This window comes from Arvicanthis niloticus, chromosome 4 (assembly GCF_011762505.2).
Source record: "Arvicanthis niloticus isolate mArvNil1 chromosome 4, mArvNil1.pat.X, whole genome shotgun sequence".
NCBI lineage: Eukaryota > Metazoa > Chordata > Mammalia > Rodentia > Muridae > Arvicanthis > Arvicanthis niloticus.
Genome location: NC_047661.1, coordinates 87,990,305 through 88,008,784, shown reverse-complemented (window position 1 = coordinate 88,008,784; position 18,480 = coordinate 87,990,305). Strand labels below are relative to the sequence as shown.

Genomic DNA, 18,480 nt, shown 5'->3' with positions numbered 1-18,480 from the left:
ACAAAAAAAAAGAGGACCAAAGTGACAGGTTTTGTCAGGATCAAAAAAAAAAAAAAAAAAGAGTGGCTATTGATATTTGATTGAAGATCCCAAAGGAGACATTTGTACCACTTCTAAGAAAAATGTCTAAGTGAAATGCTCAGGTTAAATGCTGTACTTGGAAAAATCTAGTCGTGTTTCAAATTGAGCAGCTAGTCTGTTAGAACTAGGAGTTACAGAAATGGGCTTAGGCGGTTTCTGTGAGTGCTGCCAGGTCTGATGAGTGACTCTTAGAATCCACTTGGAGAACAGAATCCTGCATGGTGTCCTCAGGGGACACCTACACTGCTGCTGTCACATACTAAAAACAGTTTTAAGGAAATTGAAAAACCATAAAGTGTAATAGGTTTATGTGCAGTTGATTTTCCCCCGTACAGTTGTTGGGTAATCCAACCCCAGCTACATGGTAGGCAAATAAATGTTTTCTGAGCTGTGCTCTCAGCCTTTGAGCATACCTTTACTACATTTGAAGTGTTGGTAGTGTAGGCAGACTTTAGAGAGAGTGGCTTCCTGTGACTGAGGAGATTCATTGGTCATTTCTTGGGATCTGGGGAAGTTGACTGCTTTTTTAGTAGAGTTGAGTATAGATCTGGGCATAAGGGTGCATGCCTTTAATCCCAGGCCTGGAGAGGCAGAGGCAGGCAGATCTGTCTATAAATTCCTAAGGGAATTGATAGTGCTATTGATCTTCAAGTGTCTTTAGCCCTTTAATCTGTAAGATTTGTTTTTCTTACAGTATGTGCAGGTGCTCTTAGAGACCAGAGAGGTCAGTTCTCCCAGGGATGGACTTAGAGCTGACGTGGAGCTGAGAACCAAACTCTGCAAGTGCACCTTGCACTCAGCTCCTGGACTGTGTGTAGCCTCTTCATGGCCACTCCTAACATCCTAAACAGCACATGAAAGTAAGCGTTGCTTGTTGAACAAATGCAAAAGAAGTCCTGTCAGGGCTGGAGAGATGGCTCAAGAGATGGCTCAGCAGTTAGAGCACTGACTGCTCTTCCAGAGGTCCTGAATTCAATTCCCAGCAACCATATGGTGGCTCACAACCGTCTATAGTAAGATCTGATGCCCTCTTCTGGCATGGGGGTGGACATGTAGATAGAGCACTCATACATAAAACCTTTTTATGAAAAAAGTTATGTCCTTGTCCCCTCTTAGAAGCCGATGTTGCTCGCCAGTGTCCTAAATAACCCAGCATTACCAGCAAGGCAACTAGTCTTACTACTATTGTAAACCTTTTACCCAAACACTCATCTGGCCACCCTCATTCCCTTTTGTGCCAAGTTTTGCCAAGCTCCACATAGGAGTTAGTGCTAATTTGTGGACACCTGTTCCTGTACTGGCTCCAAATCCACCCTTCAAGAGAGTGATCTGGAACTGTCCATTCCATTCCAACATTGTTCTGACCTGTCAACAGAGAATGCTGCAGGGGAGGAGACCTAGTTCTATTCAACTGCACTGTGCAGGTGCTTAGCTTATTGGTGGCACTAAGCCATCAAAGTTCAATGGCATCTCAAGTAAGCAGAATGTCCAGCGATTCCGTTGGAATCCGTTTGCTCCAGCATACAACTTTCCTGCAGGTTTCAGTAATGCACCAGTGGACTGACCTTTTGGGGGGAAGAAAGAGGGGCAAATTGTGATATTTTAATACATTGAAAGGATCAAGTCTATTTGCTCCTAAAACATGTAAAGTCTTAGCTATTTTGTAATTGCATGTTTTTTAAATTGAAAATTCATACAATATATTTTGATCACAAATTACCCTCTCCCAGATTCTTCCCACCCATCCAAATTCACTCTTTTAAACAGGCAAAGGGGGTGGGGGGGACAACAAAGCATAAAAAAAAAACTGTAAGCCATACTTCATAGGCAAAAGGCCAGAAAGATTTAAAAAAAAAAAAATACACAAAGCAAAATGAGACAATGCCATTGAGCTTTGTGTTGGCCAGCTGCTGCTGGGCATGGGAATCTACTCTTAAGTGTGGTTTGTATACCCAGTGAGACAGGCTCGAGGAAAATTGCTTCTCCGTTAGGGATGGGAGCTGGTGCCCGTTTCCTATTCTCAGCACTAGGATCTGGTGGCCTAGCTATTTTTGACACCCGTTCTCCAGCGCCAGCAAACGTTGCCACAGATGTATCTTCTCCAACAGTGACTCAATCTTGGGTCCAATTTTCAGCATCTCTACCTCATCCCTGAAAGGTAGCGTGACTTCCCTGTCCTTTCTGTATTCTGTAGATCTCTAGTCTTAGTACTTAATTCTCTCCCTATCGATTAATCGTTCTTTGCATCAAACTTCGTTGATGTAAAGAATGTTTTTTATGTGTCCTAGCTGGACTCAGTGTATTATGCCATCGTTTCTCACTGCTTGATGACCTTTGATATAGTCTAATATAAACAAGTGTTCGTGCTCAGCTGAGCAAGTTTGTTAATAATTATGCAAGTGAATTAGACTCGCTCCCTACAAGTGTTTTGACTAAGAACAACTTTGTTTTTAAGGTTTAACAGGTGTCCTTAAGTGACGGGCATACTGGCCTGGCATATGCAAGGCCCTAGGATGAATCCCCAGCAGTGACAAAAAAAAAAAAAAAAAAAAAAAACAGAAGCATGGACCAGACTCACACATGAAAGGGTGGGCATGTGAAAGAAAATCTCAGGACCTAACTCACTGGACCTTGAAGTTTGTTTTCTGCTGGCTTTCCAGACAGTCTGGATTTTATTTTGTTTGAGTTTGGGCAATGAATAATATCCTTGTAATTTCTCTGCTTTCCTTAGAAAAGTCTGGGTTTCTCTTCCTTGGAACTAGGAGCCAACTCTGGTTTCTTTTACTGTTACTAGCATCAAGCCTTGACCAGGGAGGTTCTGTCCAGCATTTCCTTACTTTGAAATTCTACCTAGCCTCAGCACCAGTCCAAAAAATGTCACTTTCTTGATTTAACCAACCAACCAAAACGGCTTGGGTGCTAAGTTTCTTACTGTTTCCTGAGCCTGCTCCATATTTCATCCCTGTAAACGATTTGTGTATGTGTCCTGGGGAGCAGACCCACGCCATTGTGTATCCTAAGCAGGTGCTCTACTACTGAACCCTATCTTTAGTTGGTTGGTTTTGTGGTTTGTTTACTTGCTTTTGAGAGTGTAGTCCTGGCTTGGAGCTTGCTATTATAGATCAAGCTAGTCTTGAGCTCAAGGAGATCCACCTGCCTCTGTCTCTAGGGTGCTGGGATTAAATGCATGCACCATCACTCCCAGCTCTCCTAAACAGCTCTCTTACATATCCCCTAATGTCCCACAATGGCTATTTCAAATCTTGGCTCTGCCTCCACACTCTTTTTCCAAACAGACTAACAAGTCCCTCAATTTGCTACCTTTTCCCCTCCTAACTGCAAGATTAGTTGCAGTCACATCTCTCTTGTCTCTCTCGCCCTTCCTTCCTCTCTCCCTCCCCTCCATTTCCCCCATTCTCCCTCTCCAAATGTCTCTTGACCTCTTACCAGATGCATGAAATTATGTGACCAAATTATAGCCAATGGGAGGTAGCCAGAGGAAACTTTAAGAAGTTTCTCTAAATGGGGTGATGGTGCACACCTTTAATTCCAGCATTTAGTAGGCAAGGCAGGTGGATCTCAAGTTCCAGGGCCAGCCTAGTCTATCTACTGGGTTAGTTCCAAGACAGCTAGGGCTATACAGAGAAACCTTGCCTTGAAAAACTAAAAGATAAAAAAATAAATAAAAAACAAACAAAAAAGTTTCTCTGGCATTTGACTACTGTGATCTAAAACTTGGATGTGAGCACTGAAATGCTCTCGTGGATCAAGAGAGCCTGGTTTTAGGAATGGCAGACACAGTAAGTGGAGACTGGGTCCCTAGAGACGCCATGGAATTGTCACATTTCTGTAGTCTCTGAGCATATCTCTCACATCTAAAGATGTACGCCAAATAACAAAATGTTTTCTATTAAAATGAAGAGCATTTTATATAATGTAGTTTTATCATTGCGCCCCGCAGTCCTTTCCCTAACTCCCAGATCTATACCTGCCTCCTTAGCCCAGCTTCATATCCTCCTTATCCCTGAGAAGAGTTTCTCAGTGTAGTCCTGGCTGTCCTCAAACCCTGAGATCTTGCTACCTCTGCCTTCTGAGCGTCGGGATTAAAGGTCTGGGCCACCACCACTTGGCTCCTTAAGAAAAAAAAGTCAACTCCTATGGTCAGTCACCAGGTGCCACACCTTTAAAGAAAACTGTCTCTTCCACTCCCAAGAAAGCTACCACCTGTCCCTAGTTTCTAAGTTAGAGGTGGGGTTCATGCTCCCTCCATCTCCATGCTGGAGTGCTGACTGGCTTGATCTTGTTCAGGCCGTGTGCAGACGACCACAAGCTATTGAGAGTTCAGAAGTGCTGTGGTTGTCATGCCTGAAGGCACTGTTTTATTTCAGTCTTCCCTAACCTAACCTCTGGCTCTTACAATTTTTCTGCCCACTCTTACATGATGCCTGAGCTTTGGGTAGGGAGAGGGTGTGTAATAAGGATGTTCCATTTGTGGTTGAGCACTTCTCATGTACTGATTCTCTGCACTTTGAGTAGTTAGGAGTTTCTGTATTGACCAACATCCACTGACAGTCTGAAAGCTGCATTAATCTACAGGTAGAGAGATAATGGAGGGGGAAAGCCAAACTTAATATACCGCCTAAGTTTTAATCTTTCATTTCAGATGCTTATATCCAGATATAAGTTGGTATTGCTGCTGGGTGTATGTGTGTATGTGTTGGTTATCAGACTTGAGACCTCACCCTTGCTACCACTGAGTTAAATCTTCAACTGGTTGCTTTCAGCATTCCTACTGTTACCCTATTGCACACTGATCGTGTTTAACATGGCCACTTTTTCTGTTGTGTTGCTATTATTGTTGGTTTCGTTTGAGACAAGATCTCTGTAGACAAGACTGTAGTTTAGCCTTGAACACGCCAAATAGTTAATGATGACCTTGAGTTTCTGGTTCGTGCCTTCCTCTTCTGACACTTCCCTCTGAGTTTCCTGCAGTGCTACAGACTGAACATGCTAGGCTAGCACTCTGTTAACTGAGCCATGTCCCTAGCCCAATAGCCTCACTCTCGTAGCTGACCTTAGTATCTAAATTTATGTACTTTCTACTTTGCAGAGTCCCATTCCTGAAAGTAGGATTCAAACAAGTGATAATTTTAGTAATTCAAAGCTATAGAATATACTTGTAAAAATACCTGATGCTTCTCAGCAGTGATGCTCATCACCTGTGTTAACAACTCAGACGCTGACAGTCAGAAATAGTTGCTAACTGTCTTCCCTACGTCATTTTTTTTTTTGCAAGATTTGGTTACCTTATATGTGAGTATACTCATATATGTCGTCTTCAGATACACTGGAAAAAGGCATCAACTCCGTTACAGATGGTTTCGAGCCACCATGTGGTTGCTGGGAATTGAACTCAGGACCTCTGGAAGAACACTCAGTGCTCTTAATCGCTGAGCCATCTCTCCAGCCCCCCACTGCCCCCCCCCAACTAATTTCTTAAATCATTATTTTCCAAGCCACTGTTTCTCCCTCTGTCCTAAACCTCTTTCCTGCCTTACTTCCTTTAAAACTGATGTTCTTCAATTATCCTTCTGCTCCATGGACCTCGGGAGTACTGCCCTGAGGTATTAACAGTGTTTATACATTTCACCAGCTATCTTGCTGTCCCTTGCATCTTTTTTTGTCTTGTTTTGATTTTTGAGACAGGGATTCAGATATCCCAGGCTGGCCTAAAACTTGCTGTGTAGCTGAGGCTGACTTTGAACTCTTGATCCTCCTCCTCCTCCTTTCCAAGGGCTGGAATTAGAGTTGTGTGCCACCACACTCAGCATGTCATTTAGATCTAGAGAACCCTAGGGGTTTGTCCCCTAATAAACGTGTCATTTACTAGGAAGTGATGAAACTTGAGGTTGCATAATTAAGTCATCAAGGGTGTGCCCGAGAAGGGAACATCAGAACTTCCATCTATTCCAGTTTTTCTCTTTGCTTCCCAGGTGCCCTGTGGTGAATGGCTTTACTCCACATGCCCTGTCTACCATAATGTCCTCTCAACAGGCTCAAAGGCAATGGGACAAAGAGACCATGGACTCAATGCTCTGAAAGTACTAGCCAAAAATAAATCTTTCCTCTTTTTAAAGTTTATTTTCTCAGACATTTTTTCATGGTGATACCTGACTGGCACGTGGCTCCACGACCCTTCCTTCCTTGTTCCTGCCATAAATAAGTCTTTTGGTTTGGGGAGACAACGTCTAGCCCAGGCTATCCAAAAACACAACATCTTGTGTCTGCTTTCTAAGTGCTGAGATCCAGGTCTGAACCATAACATCTGGCTGCCTTTGGGTTTTGGGGTTTGTTTGTTTCAGGTTGTTTGGAACAGTGTCTTGCAGTGTTGCCCTGGCTGTCCTAGAACTCGATATGTAGACCAGTCTAGCCCCTGTTTTTGGAGGTGATTCTCTGCCTCCTAAGTGCTAGGATCACAGGCATACACTACCAAACCCCAAGTCATTCTTGTGGTGCAAACACTCTGCCACTGAATTACACCCGACCCTGCTGCTATAACTGCTAATGACTTCCATATCTATGGAATAATCTTTCCAATACTGAGACCACCCTATTTTTCTGACCCCTTGATCTCCAATACCATCTTCCCTCCACCTAACCTCAGTTATTCTACTACTCCATCACAGAACTGTTGTTTTGTGTTCAACAGCTGAAATTGTCTCATCACCCCCATTTGGACAGCCAGTCCCCTAGCCACCAACTTCTTTTTTAACATTTCATACAAATACATATTGCCCGTTTATCCTCTTTCCCCACCCGCAACCCCAACCCCAACCTCGAATTCCTGGGCCCTTCCTGGTTCTGCCCCTCCCATCTCCTGTGACTCTCCTTTGTTCTGATACACAGTTTCACTTCTTTCACAACAAACATACATGCAGGCTTGAATTGTCTGTACAAAACATAGGAACCAAACGTGAGGGGAAAATGAGGTATCTGTCTTTGTGAGATTGGCTTTCTTACTATGGCTGTGTCCAGTTGATTCATTGCCTGCAAAACCTGTAACTTCATTTTTCTTTATGGCTAAAAAAGAATACCACGGTCTAGATGCTTTCTTCATCCAGTCCTCGGTTTTTGAACACCAAGGCTGGTTCCACAACTTAGTTTTTATGAAACAAGTATGATAAACACTAGTGTGTGCAGTTTTCTCCGACATGTTGACTCGGAGTCCTTTGGCTGACCACCAACTTCTGTATTTTCTACTTTTCCCTCTATTATCCGATTTAACAACTGTTTGACTCCCTGGGCCTTCCAGTCTGTTGCCCACATGAGCTTTTACCACACCCCGGCCCCCGTAGTATCCCCATCACAGCCTTCGTTGCAGTGAATTAATGCAAGCCTCACTTCCTCTTTATCCACCTTAGTCTCCACTGCCCAGTGTCATAGGTCACTTCCTTGTAAACATCTTCAAGGCCTTGCTCATGTCATTTCATAGCATGGCTCATCCTAGTTGTCTAGTGATACCCAGATGCAAATTAAATACAGCTCTCAGCGTACTCCGAGCCTGTACATGAATGACTGAACAAGGCAAGAAAAGACAATATAATGCTGACTAGTATCTATATGATTTAAGTATAAAATCAGTAGTAACCAGGGCTGGAGAGATGGCTCAGCAGGTGAGAGCACTGGCTGTCCTTAATCAAAGAACCCAGGTCCAGTTCCCAGCACTCAGATGGCAGCTTACAAATGTCTGATTCCAGTTCCAGGGGATCTGATACCCTCACACAGACATGCATGTAGGCAGAATACCAATGTGCATAAAATAAATTATTTAAGAAATATCAGTAGTAACCTGCCAAAGATGCAGAAAAAGTACATTTGGACAGGAAGTACAATGGAAGAATAGAGTTTCTTGTTCAGGATGCAATACGTACCGAGACGGTAAGCATGGTGTAGTGCTATACCCCAAACTGGTAAAGCAGTGCGCCCTGGCCCTTGTACATTGCTTCCAAGGTTTGAGCTTCCCACCTCTGGATTCGGAAGCTTCTAGGTTGTGTCTCTTGTAATACCCCCAGCCCTACTAGGTGCCATGGTGTGTCATCCAGAAACCCTCACCAGGCCTGTCCTGAATTCAGGCCTCTGTGTATGGAAGTGGTTGGTATGTGACCTTGAATAAAGGATCTCCATCAGTTAACAGCAAGACAAAGAAAGACTGCCAAAGATGATAGCCACTGATATTTCCTGTCACTGGGCAATGAGTGCCCACGTTGTCCTAACCAAGCCCTGATCCCCACAGAGTTCTTCCTGAATGTGTATAAACTGTATCTTTCACTACTGGCCCCTTACTCTTGTCTACTTTTTTCTTATAATGTTTAACAACATTGGGCTATTTGAGTTTATGCTCAACAAGAGCAGGGCTACCATTCACTTCTGTCTGTAGCCTGGTATCTAGAACAGTTCTTGGTGTGTAGCAGTTACTTCTCATATATTTATTGAATACGTAGCCAAAAGTACCTAGATTCATAGCAGTCATCTCACAAAAGGTTTAGTAGCAGAAGCTTGCGATGCTAAAGTTAGGCTAGGTTTGCCTACAAACAGGAAGGGTAGGGAGAAGGAAGGACACAATTCTGACAGATAGAAGGCTTGCTCATCATCTGAAAGGTGCTGATGGTCCATGGATATTCATACATGTCAAACATGGTTTATGTCTCAAAAATAACTTTCAAATATAAATGTATTGCATTAATTAGTTTTCCTGTTGCTGTGATTAAACACACAGACAAGACACACACATACACAGAGACACACCCGGCTCTAGCCCTCATTCTTTTCTTACTAGAATATTCTATATGTTCATAATTCATCTTGGTTGATGAACACTTACTTAATTTGCTTATAGCTTATGGATTATTTAAAAAACAATACTATTGGGGCTAGAGAGATGGTTTAGTGTTTAAGAGCACTGGCTGCCCTCGAATGGATTTGGGTTCCAATGGATTCTCAGCATGGCAGCTCCCAATCACCTAACTCAAGTCCCAGGGGAATCTCTTGGAGCCTCTGCTAGCACTGAACACACATAGTGCACATAAATACATGCATGCAGCCAAAATATCCACATACATAAAATAAAAATAAAAATAAAGGTTAACATACATTTTGAAGATAAATGAAATAATATTATTCTGAACACTTATGTTTGATTTGTATGAGGATATGCTTTCCTTTTGGGAGTAAGCATCTAGGAGTGTAATGCTACAGGTAATTCATGCTGACCTCAAATTCATAACTCTTCTGCCTCGGCTTCCTGAGTATTGGAATTACATTTAACCAATATTGTTCAAGTTTTTATGAAACAGCTGAATTGTTTTCCAAGGTGGCCCAACCATTTCACATACCTACCAATATGAGTGTTGTAATAACTTTTCCTCAGGAGATGAACAAATATTACAAACAAATTCACCCCAGATGAAGTAAATAAACAGTCCACCCAAGTCTGGCTTGATGAAACAATGGCCTTAATTGGGGTTCCTTACAAAAGCTCGGGTTAAGGGCTACTTAAAGGAACACAGGCAATTTATGGCAGGCAGCTACACAATGAAGAGTCTCCACCAGGCAACTGGGAAGTCCTTATGTGTCCTCAGAGAGGGGCAATGTTTTCTGCATCACGTTATGAACCTTGTGAACCCTGCTTCCCAACAAGGAAACATTCTCGGGTTCAGTCTTCTGAGAGTCTCCTTGTAAGTATTCACACCTGCTCTAATGTCAATAAGGCAGTAGCCACGTCATGCCTAGAGGACAGAGTTCCACAGCAATGGCATTGCTGGTTGTTCTACACCTGTACCAACACGTGGTATAGTCTTATTATTAATTTTGTTTTGTGTGTACTTGTAGTCACTGGAGATCAAACCCAGGGCACACACTCTTTTATTGAGCAACTTCTACAGCGCAATCTTTCTAATTTCAGACATAAGAAATATGCAGAGCTATCTCATTGTCCTGGTGTGTGTTCTCCAGACCATTGACAATGCTCATAATCTCCTGGCTGGGCTGGGGCTCAAACCCAAGCTAGAGAAATACTCCACCAGTGAGCTAGTCCCCAGCCCTTGTTTCTGTTTTCAGGGTTTCATTATGTAGACCAGGTTGACCTGGAATTCATGTAGTGTAGGCTGGCCTTGAATATGCAATCATCCTGCCTATACCTCCCTAATACTAGGACTACAGGTACATTCAGTTCTTGATTTTTTTTTTTTTTTGAGGCAGTGTTGCTGTGTAGTTCAAGCCTGTTTTGATTTCATCATCCTCTCTCAGCCTCCAGAATACTGGAATTACAGGTGGAAGGCTTGGGGATGTTCCTCCGGAGATCTCAGTAATATAGCTCTTTTAATGTCACAGTTCTTTTAGACATCCAGTGAACCAGCTCTCTCCGAGGGTATTTAAAGAAACAGCTGTACACACACACTTTATTGGGGTGAACCATATGGATGTCGGAGAAGGAGAAGAAGTTTTTGAAGTAAATGAAAATCATTGGCTAGAGTTTTAAAGTTCTGTGAATAGTCATTCCAGGAATCCCAGGTACTTGTTGAGTGGGTTCTTATCACTGGAGAAGGGGAGAAAAGAAGAAGAGGAGGTTGAACTTGTAATCTCACCTGGCTCCCCAGACAAAGTCAGAGAAGGAGAAGCCCTGCTGGTAAAGGGAGTCTGACATTTTGTGCCGAGCTCAAGAGAGCTGTCCAGATAATGGTAGACTTGGACCTTAATTAGCAAGGCCCAACAGCAAGTCTGTGGGATGTTTTACTGACTAATTATTGATGTGGGATACCTGGATGCTAGAAGAAAGCGGGATGAGCAAGCCATGAACAGCAAGCCAATCCACTTATGCATTTGTTTCCCCATGGTTCCTGCTTCAGTTCCTGCCTCCAGGTTCCTGTCTTGAGCTTCTGTCTCAACTTCCCATGATGAAACACTGTAATGTGGAAGTGTAAGCCTTATCTCCCCAAGTTACTTTTGATCATGGTGTTTATTACAGCAATAAAAAGCAAAATGGACACCATGCTTGCCATGGCCTATGTGAGGAGATCAAAGAACAATTTTGTGGCATCATTGGTTTTCTCCTTTCACCTATACATGGGTTCTAGGGATCAAATTCAGGCTGTTAGGCTTAGTGGCAAGACCTGTTAACTGCTGAGCCATCTCGCCAGCCCTCAGATGTTTTCTTACTGGGTTTTGAGACTAATTCTTACACCTGTGCATATGTGTGTGCGTGCACGCACACACACACACACACACACAGAGGTTCTTTTTAAATATGTGATCTACAATATTTCCCCAAGTATAACTTGGTCTTTTTATTCACTAAATAGCACAAAAGCTCTTGATTGTTGTAATGCCCAATTTGCTGATTTTGTTTTTCAAATGAATCATGTTTTTAATGTTCTTGTGTCTAGAAAAACCATTGCCTGGCTCAGCAGGCAAAGGTACTTCCTGCAAGCTTGATGATCTGAGTTGGCTCCCAAAAACTCAATAAAGGTGAAGAGAGAGAACTGACTGGAAAACAGTTGTCCTCTGACCTCCACCCAAACACTATGGCACATTGTATACCCACCAGAATGTACACACACACACACACACACACACACACCACACAAACACTACACACACCACACATGCACACACACACTTTTTTTTTTAAAAGAAAATCTTTGCCTAATTCAAAAATCATATTTTTCTCTACACATTTCCTCATTTGTGATTTTTTTTTTTTTAGGTTTTAATTCTATTATTATTAGTCAATTAATAATTTGAGGGAAACTTCATCAGTCCTACTATGTTTCCCAGGCTGGTCTCTAACTCATTGTCTCAACAGATCCTTGTGCCCGCTGAGTAGCTAAGATGTGAGCCCCCACATCTAGCTCGAGTTCACTTATTTATGCATTTTTAAGTCTTGGAATTTTTAATTTTTATTTTATATTATGTGCATGGGTGTTTTGCCTGCAAGTATATCTGTACAAAATGTGTGTACCTGGTGCCTACAGAGGCCAGAAGAGGGCATAAAATACCCTAAAACTGGCATTATGGATGGTTTTGAGTGCCATGTGGTACTGGGAATTGAACCTGGGTCCTTTAAAAGAGCAGCCAGAGCTCTTAACTGCTGAACCATCTCTCCAGGCCCTTGTTTGTTTGTTTGTTTGTTTGTTTGTTTGTTTGTTCGAAGACAGCATCTCATGTAGTTCAGGCTGACCTCGACCTCAAATTCACCATGTCATTGAGGATGTCATAATGTTCTTCTGTAACAAATAGAGCTAAAGTGACCCACCTCCGAGACCATGAGCCAAAACCAACCTCTCTCTCTTAAATTGTTTCTGTCAGTTTTTTTTTTTTTTTGTTTTTGTTGTTTTGTTTTTTTTGTTTTTTTTTTTTTTTTTTTTTTTTTTTTTGCCACAATGGCAAAAAGCCAACTAATACATACAAAGTCTAACTAATATGCAAGCATTGATTAAAGGTGAAAAAAAAAAAAAAGATTCGCAAGAATCTCACAGGAATCCCAGAGTTTAAAATCACTCTATCATATCAATAATTTTTTCTACAGCTTTGTAAATCTTGGGTTTTTTTGTTTTGTTTTGTTTTTGGTTTGGTTTGAGGGCAGGGTTGAGGCAGGGTTCTGGCTGTCCTGGAACTCTCAATGCTGACCAGGTCAGCCTTAAACTAACAAGGGGTCTGCCTACCTGTGCCTCCCAAGTGTTGGGATTAAAGGGCTGCATCACTATGCCTGGAGTAAAATCTACTAAAAGGGAGAGCATTGTACATAGTTCCTTGAAACCAAGGTTACAGGAGCTTCTTTGGCCTGCTTGGCATGGTTTTCCCAGACTGTTTTTTTTTCTTTTCAGTCTTTGCAGTACCTGTCCCTGCCAGTCCCCAGTGTCCCTTGTTACAGGTAAGCGCTAGTGCTTTCCAAAGGAGAGGCAACTTCCAGAGTTTGTTTCCAGCTTTGCAGCCACTCCACTACAGCTTTCAGTGCTGTGCCTCTGGGAGCCAAAGCGGACTCAGTTCACCGCTGTGTTTTTGTGCTGTGTGAGGGCTGCAGCTAACAAGATGGCTGGAAGACCTGAGAAGTGTTTGTCTTTGATCAGATTCACTCTCCTCTGTCTGAAAACCGTGAGTCTACCTTTTCAACTACCCACAACTATTTTCGGGAGGGGTGGGAAACATACCCATAGATTATCTTGTTCTCTTTATGAAGGGCTATGGAGCAGGGAGATACAACTAGAAATTCCCTTAAATCATATTAAGAGGATACATTTGTGTGTTTGAAATGCAAGCGATATATTAGAAAAGGGAGATAAGATTATCATTGTGTCTGAAGACCAAAGATTCCTGGAAAAAAAAATCTGTCAACAACCTCTGACTTAGTTCAATACTCAGATTCAAGGGGGGTGGGGGTGGGAGTGGAGAATGAAATAGTAACTTGATCTGCCCCCAGCCTCAAAGTCCTTTCCAACCCTGCCTTATGGTAGATTTGAACACTGGGAAATGAGTCGCACAGAAAAGCATGAAGGCGAATGGGGAAATCACTCACGGTGCACAGAAACGCTGTGAATACCGTGTTCTGGTTGATGTCTTTGTTTCGTTTCCCCAGATGCTGGGTTTTTGTTTTGTTTTGTTTTGTTTTGTTTTTTTAAATTCTTATCTTTTTATATTTCCCTTTACAGGTTATTTCGTCTAAAACAGGTAACAATCGATGAGATGTGAGTTTTTTTCTTCTTCTATTTGATTCCCTTTTTGTACCGTTGATTCATGGGCTGTCTCATATATAGACCATCTTAGAGGGCAGGTATGAACGTTCTCTGAGCGGGCATGCTGGATGCTAACGCTGCTGTAAATGGTGCCGGGGAGACCATACTTGGTAAAACAAACCAACTGGGTCGTATTTAAAACTCAAGTCTTTTGGAGGTATTGTGAGCACCATAATACAGTGCTTCGATTTCATCCAGATAGCTATGGACAAACTGACACAGTGACCATCATTCCAGCCAAACAAATAAAATCTCACTGCGGGAATCTTCCTTATATAACTTTCCTACTCATCTTTTGGGACATTAACAGAAAAAAATTAGAACTGCTGTGTTTAATTGCACTTTCAAGAAGGTCCTCTAAGAAGAACAGAACTTTTGTTCTGGGTGTGGTGGTGCACACCTGTAATCCCAGCACTTGGAAGCAAGAGTGTCAGATGTTCAAGATGGATACATAGAAATTTGGGGGCAAACTTGGGCTGCAAAAGAACCTATCTCAAAAAAAAAAATTAAAAAGCTAAAAGCAAATCAGAGGGGGAGGAGGGGAGGGAGAGGGATGGGAAAGGGGAGGGAGAGAGGGAGAAGGGGTGGGAGAGGGGGACACAGGGAGGGACGGGGGAGGGGGGGTGGGGAGAGGGGAAGAGGGAGAGGGAGCTTTGCACATCTAGCCTTAATTATTGAGATCTACACAGTAATATAATGATTCAGAATTGAAAGGCATTTCCTTATTTAAAAAAAGATTTTTAGACACTTTTTTTTCTTGAATAATTAGACTGGAGGCCACAGGAATTTTTCGAGAAACTTTTCCTGTCTCATACATCTAGAAATGTAAGTCCCCAGGATAGGAATTTATGCTGAATAGGTTTTAGATTATCTGAAAAATCAACGGTTTTAGAGATAAACTCTCATAGTGACTCAATCCACTTTTGTTATTTGGTACAACTTTTTATTATTTTTGCCAACATCATAAAAAGAAATTAGAACTACAAAATTTTAAATTGAATATGTGGCTGCATTTTAATGTTTTATAAAATTCATACATGTGTAGTTGGTTTTGCTTTTTGGTTTTGGAATTTTGTCTTGCTTTGTTTTTTGTTCCCTCCCCCCCCCACCCCCCACCCCCGCCCCATAGGGTTTCTCTGTAGCCCTGGCTGTCCTGGAACTCACTCTATAGACCAGGCTGGCCTCAAGCTCAGAGATCTGCCTGCCTCTGCCACCCAAGTGCTGGGTTTAAGGGTGTGAACCACCACACACAGCTATATAGTTGGGTTTAAAAAATGTCTTCATTTATTCTTACTCATTATAATATTCTTTAAATTTTTAAAAATGTGTTTATTTTATGTATATGAGTGTGTTGTCTGCATGTATGTCTTGTGTACTATGTGTGTATGTGGTGTCTGAAGAAGCCAGAGAGGGCATCACATCACCTGGGACTGAAGTTACGGATGGCTGTGAGCCACCCTGTGGGTGCTGGGGATTGAACCTGGGTCCTCAGCCAGAGCTCTTAACTGTCGAGCCATCTCTCTAACTCATTATACATTCTTAAGAGTCCTTTATGATTGTCCAGGAAGCTATGAGAAAGACTGTTTAACCACATTCCTAATGATCTTTATTAATTTTATTTATGTTGATTGAGGTCTCTATGTTGCCCTGCCTGGCTTTGAATTACCAGGTTCAAGGAATCCTGGCTCAGTCACCTGAGAAGTTGGGACTACACCCATGCTACTCTGCTTGGTTTTTAAGTGATTTTTAAAAAAACATCAGCCTTTGGATAGCAAAATCATACTTCACTGTGTCTTACAAAGTCCCAGTAAACCCAGACCAGTTGAGACCTTAGGATGGACTCCTTTTAGTCCCAACATGATCCCCATTTGGAAAGGAGGTGGGAGGCCAGATTTCAACACCAGTGATGCTGTTAGTGGAGTCTTCTTGGTTTTTCAATACATGGTCTGTGTCTGATCTGTACTGTGTAGAAGCCTTCGTTTTGGGCTTTGGCATCACTGCTGATCTGTGTCCAGGCTCTGAGGACTCTGAGCTGACTTAGGATCTCTGAGTTAGTAGAAAGAATCAAAGGGTTTCATTTTGGATGTATCAGTGTGGTGGGGTGCACATATGGAGAGTAAAGTCTTCCCTCTCATTAATCCAGGAAGAGCCTGACACTTGGTACTCATCTTCTCAGCTCTCTCTCTCTCTCTCTCTCTCTCTCTCTCTCTCTCTCTCTCTCTTTCTCTTTCCCTCTCTCCTCTCTTCCCCCTCTCCTGTTTCTTTCTCTCAGAAATTGAGAGAGTAGGGAAAGAAGGACTCATAACTTCTATCATAACTTTTATCATTATTAAAATGATGAAAATAACACTGTTAAAGCTGGGCGTGGAGGTGAACACCTTTAGTAAACCAGAGGATCTCTAAATGGAGGCCAACCTGGTCTACAGGATAGGGATAGCTAGGGCTACACAGAGAAACCCTGTCTTGAAAACCAAACAAAAAGCAGTAGAAAACAAACAAAATAAAATGGAAATACCACGTTACTATTAAGTGATAATAATAATTTAATATAACATAATCTAATCATCATTTAGCTGGGGGGAGGGGAGCATGGTTGTAAAAGCTTGCTTAGCAAGTGTGAGACCTTCCTTCAATTCTACAGCACCAAGGGTAGAGAACAACAAAGCCTGGCTCTATAAACAAGAATCTCCAAGCCTCTTTCTATAAAGGCATAAATGCTGTTTTCAACAGAGTAATAGTGCCAATAGGTTTGGCTGCTTCCTCAGACTCAGATCCATCCCGTTATCTCTCCCCTTTCAGGTTCCTAAGTCCTGCTTTTTATTTTATTTTATTTTATTTTATTTTATTTTATTTTATTTTATTTTATTTTATGGCAAGGCCTTATGTCCCTCAGTTTAGCCTGAAACTCACGATGTAATCAAGGATGGCCTTGAACTTCCGGTCTCCTACTTCTGCCTCCTAAACACTAAGATTGCAGGCACACACTAGGTGTCTGCAGTGCTAGGAATGGAGCCAAGGCTTTGTACATGCAAGGCAAGCACTCTACCAACTGAGCCAGATCCCTTCCCACTGAAGAACTACTCTGGTTCTTCTATCTCCTGAGGGTCTGTTGATACCTGTCACAGTACCAGATCTACCCACCAGTCCATCCCTCCCATGGAAATGTCCCCAAATAAATGTCCCCAAAGTCTGTCCCTCCTGGTGTCATTCTGCCACACTGGGACTGGGCACTCAGACTAATTTGCATACAGCAGATGATCCCACTTGATCCTTCATCTGGCTCACCAGACTCTGACACACTCAAATGCTCCCAATCAGAGCTTCTGCCCAGGCCGTTCTCCTGTGAACCCTGGCATTCTGCTTCTTGTCTCCTAGAACAACGGTTTTCAGTCTTTCACAAGGGCCACCTAAGACCATCGTAAAACAGATATATTTACATTATGATTCGTAACAGTAGGAAAATTACAGTTATGAAGTAGCAATGATAATAATGTTATGGTTGGGGGTCACCCCAACATGAGGGGGGCTGCAGCAGTAGGAAGTTTGAGAACCACTGTCCTAGAGGGCTCAGTTGATTTGCTTTTGTGGTTGCCACTAGTCAGTCTTCTGAGAGCTAGTTGTGAGTCAGGCATGCTCTTTCTCTCTTGCCTGTGTTCACCCCAGACTCCCCAGAGTTTCATTTTTACCCTCCCACGGCTATGCTATATGATCTGATTTTTTCCAAACTCATTTACACTTGCTTACCTTGGTAGATGTACTCACACCAGCACTAGCTGGAACACTCACACACACACTACAGACACACACACACACATACACACAAAGATGGGAGGGAAGGGGAGCTTTCAAAGTGCCTTCACATATACTTTTACTTAATCTTTGCAATAATCCTAAATTATATGTATTCACATTTCAAAGTAATTCCTAAAGTGCACACGTTGCCCACCACACAGCAGAGCTTCTAGAGGTAACTTATGCTTAAATGCCCTGCTTTACTCTTACTCAAAAGTAAAAAAGCAGAGCTATGCCCTAAGCCTAGAACTTCTGAATCTAAATTCTTTGCTATTTTTCTACCCCTAATTTTCACTCGAATGATACAGGTACGACTCCTTCATAGCTCAGTTCGATGGGAAAATGTAGAGTTCTCAGCCAGTATGACCGCCTGTGCACGCTGGCCTTTTGGCTCTTTCCCATGAACGCATCGTCAGGCCTTCTATGTCTGCAGCTGGTCATTTTCCCAGGAAGTCTGTCCAATCCAATGAGCAGGCCTATCTATCACAGGAGATAAGATAAACTGTGGGACAGAGGAAACAGAAGGCGTTGAGAGACACCAGAAAACCAGAAGAAAGGACACACAGACCACAGGGAAATGACTGGGGAGGGGAGGGGAAGGGGGAGCTTGCAGATGAGAGATACGCAGTGTGAGAGGGAAATCCCACTGGAGCTTTTTGTTCTGAGGGGCCTGAAGGGGCATCTGTTCTTCCTGCAGAATAAACTTCACAGGCAAAAGGCCACCAGCATCCCTCCCCCAGAAACAAACATACACACATATATGATCAACATGATTTTCTTTCTGTGACAAGATACTCCTGGATGATGTTCCAGAAGTATC

General features: G+C 42.5%; 1 protein-coding gene across 2 annotated transcripts in view; it reads left to right on the top strand.

The window, feature by feature from the left end:
- The first annotated feature begins 13,167 nt into the window (after positions 1-13,167).
- The window catches only part of Fndc7 (fibronectin type III domain containing 7), a 32,080-nt gene continuing 26,767 nt past the window's right edge, over positions 13,168-18,480 (top strand). For both annotated transcript variants that reach the window (XM_034499778.2, XM_034499777.2), the window contains exons 1-2: positions 13,168-13,230; positions 13,785-13,803. In XM_034499778.2, the coding sequence (XP_034355669.1) occupies positions 13,168-13,230; positions 13,785-13,803 (82 nt within the window). The remainder of the gene's footprint in view (positions 13,231-13,784; positions 13,804-18,480) is intronic.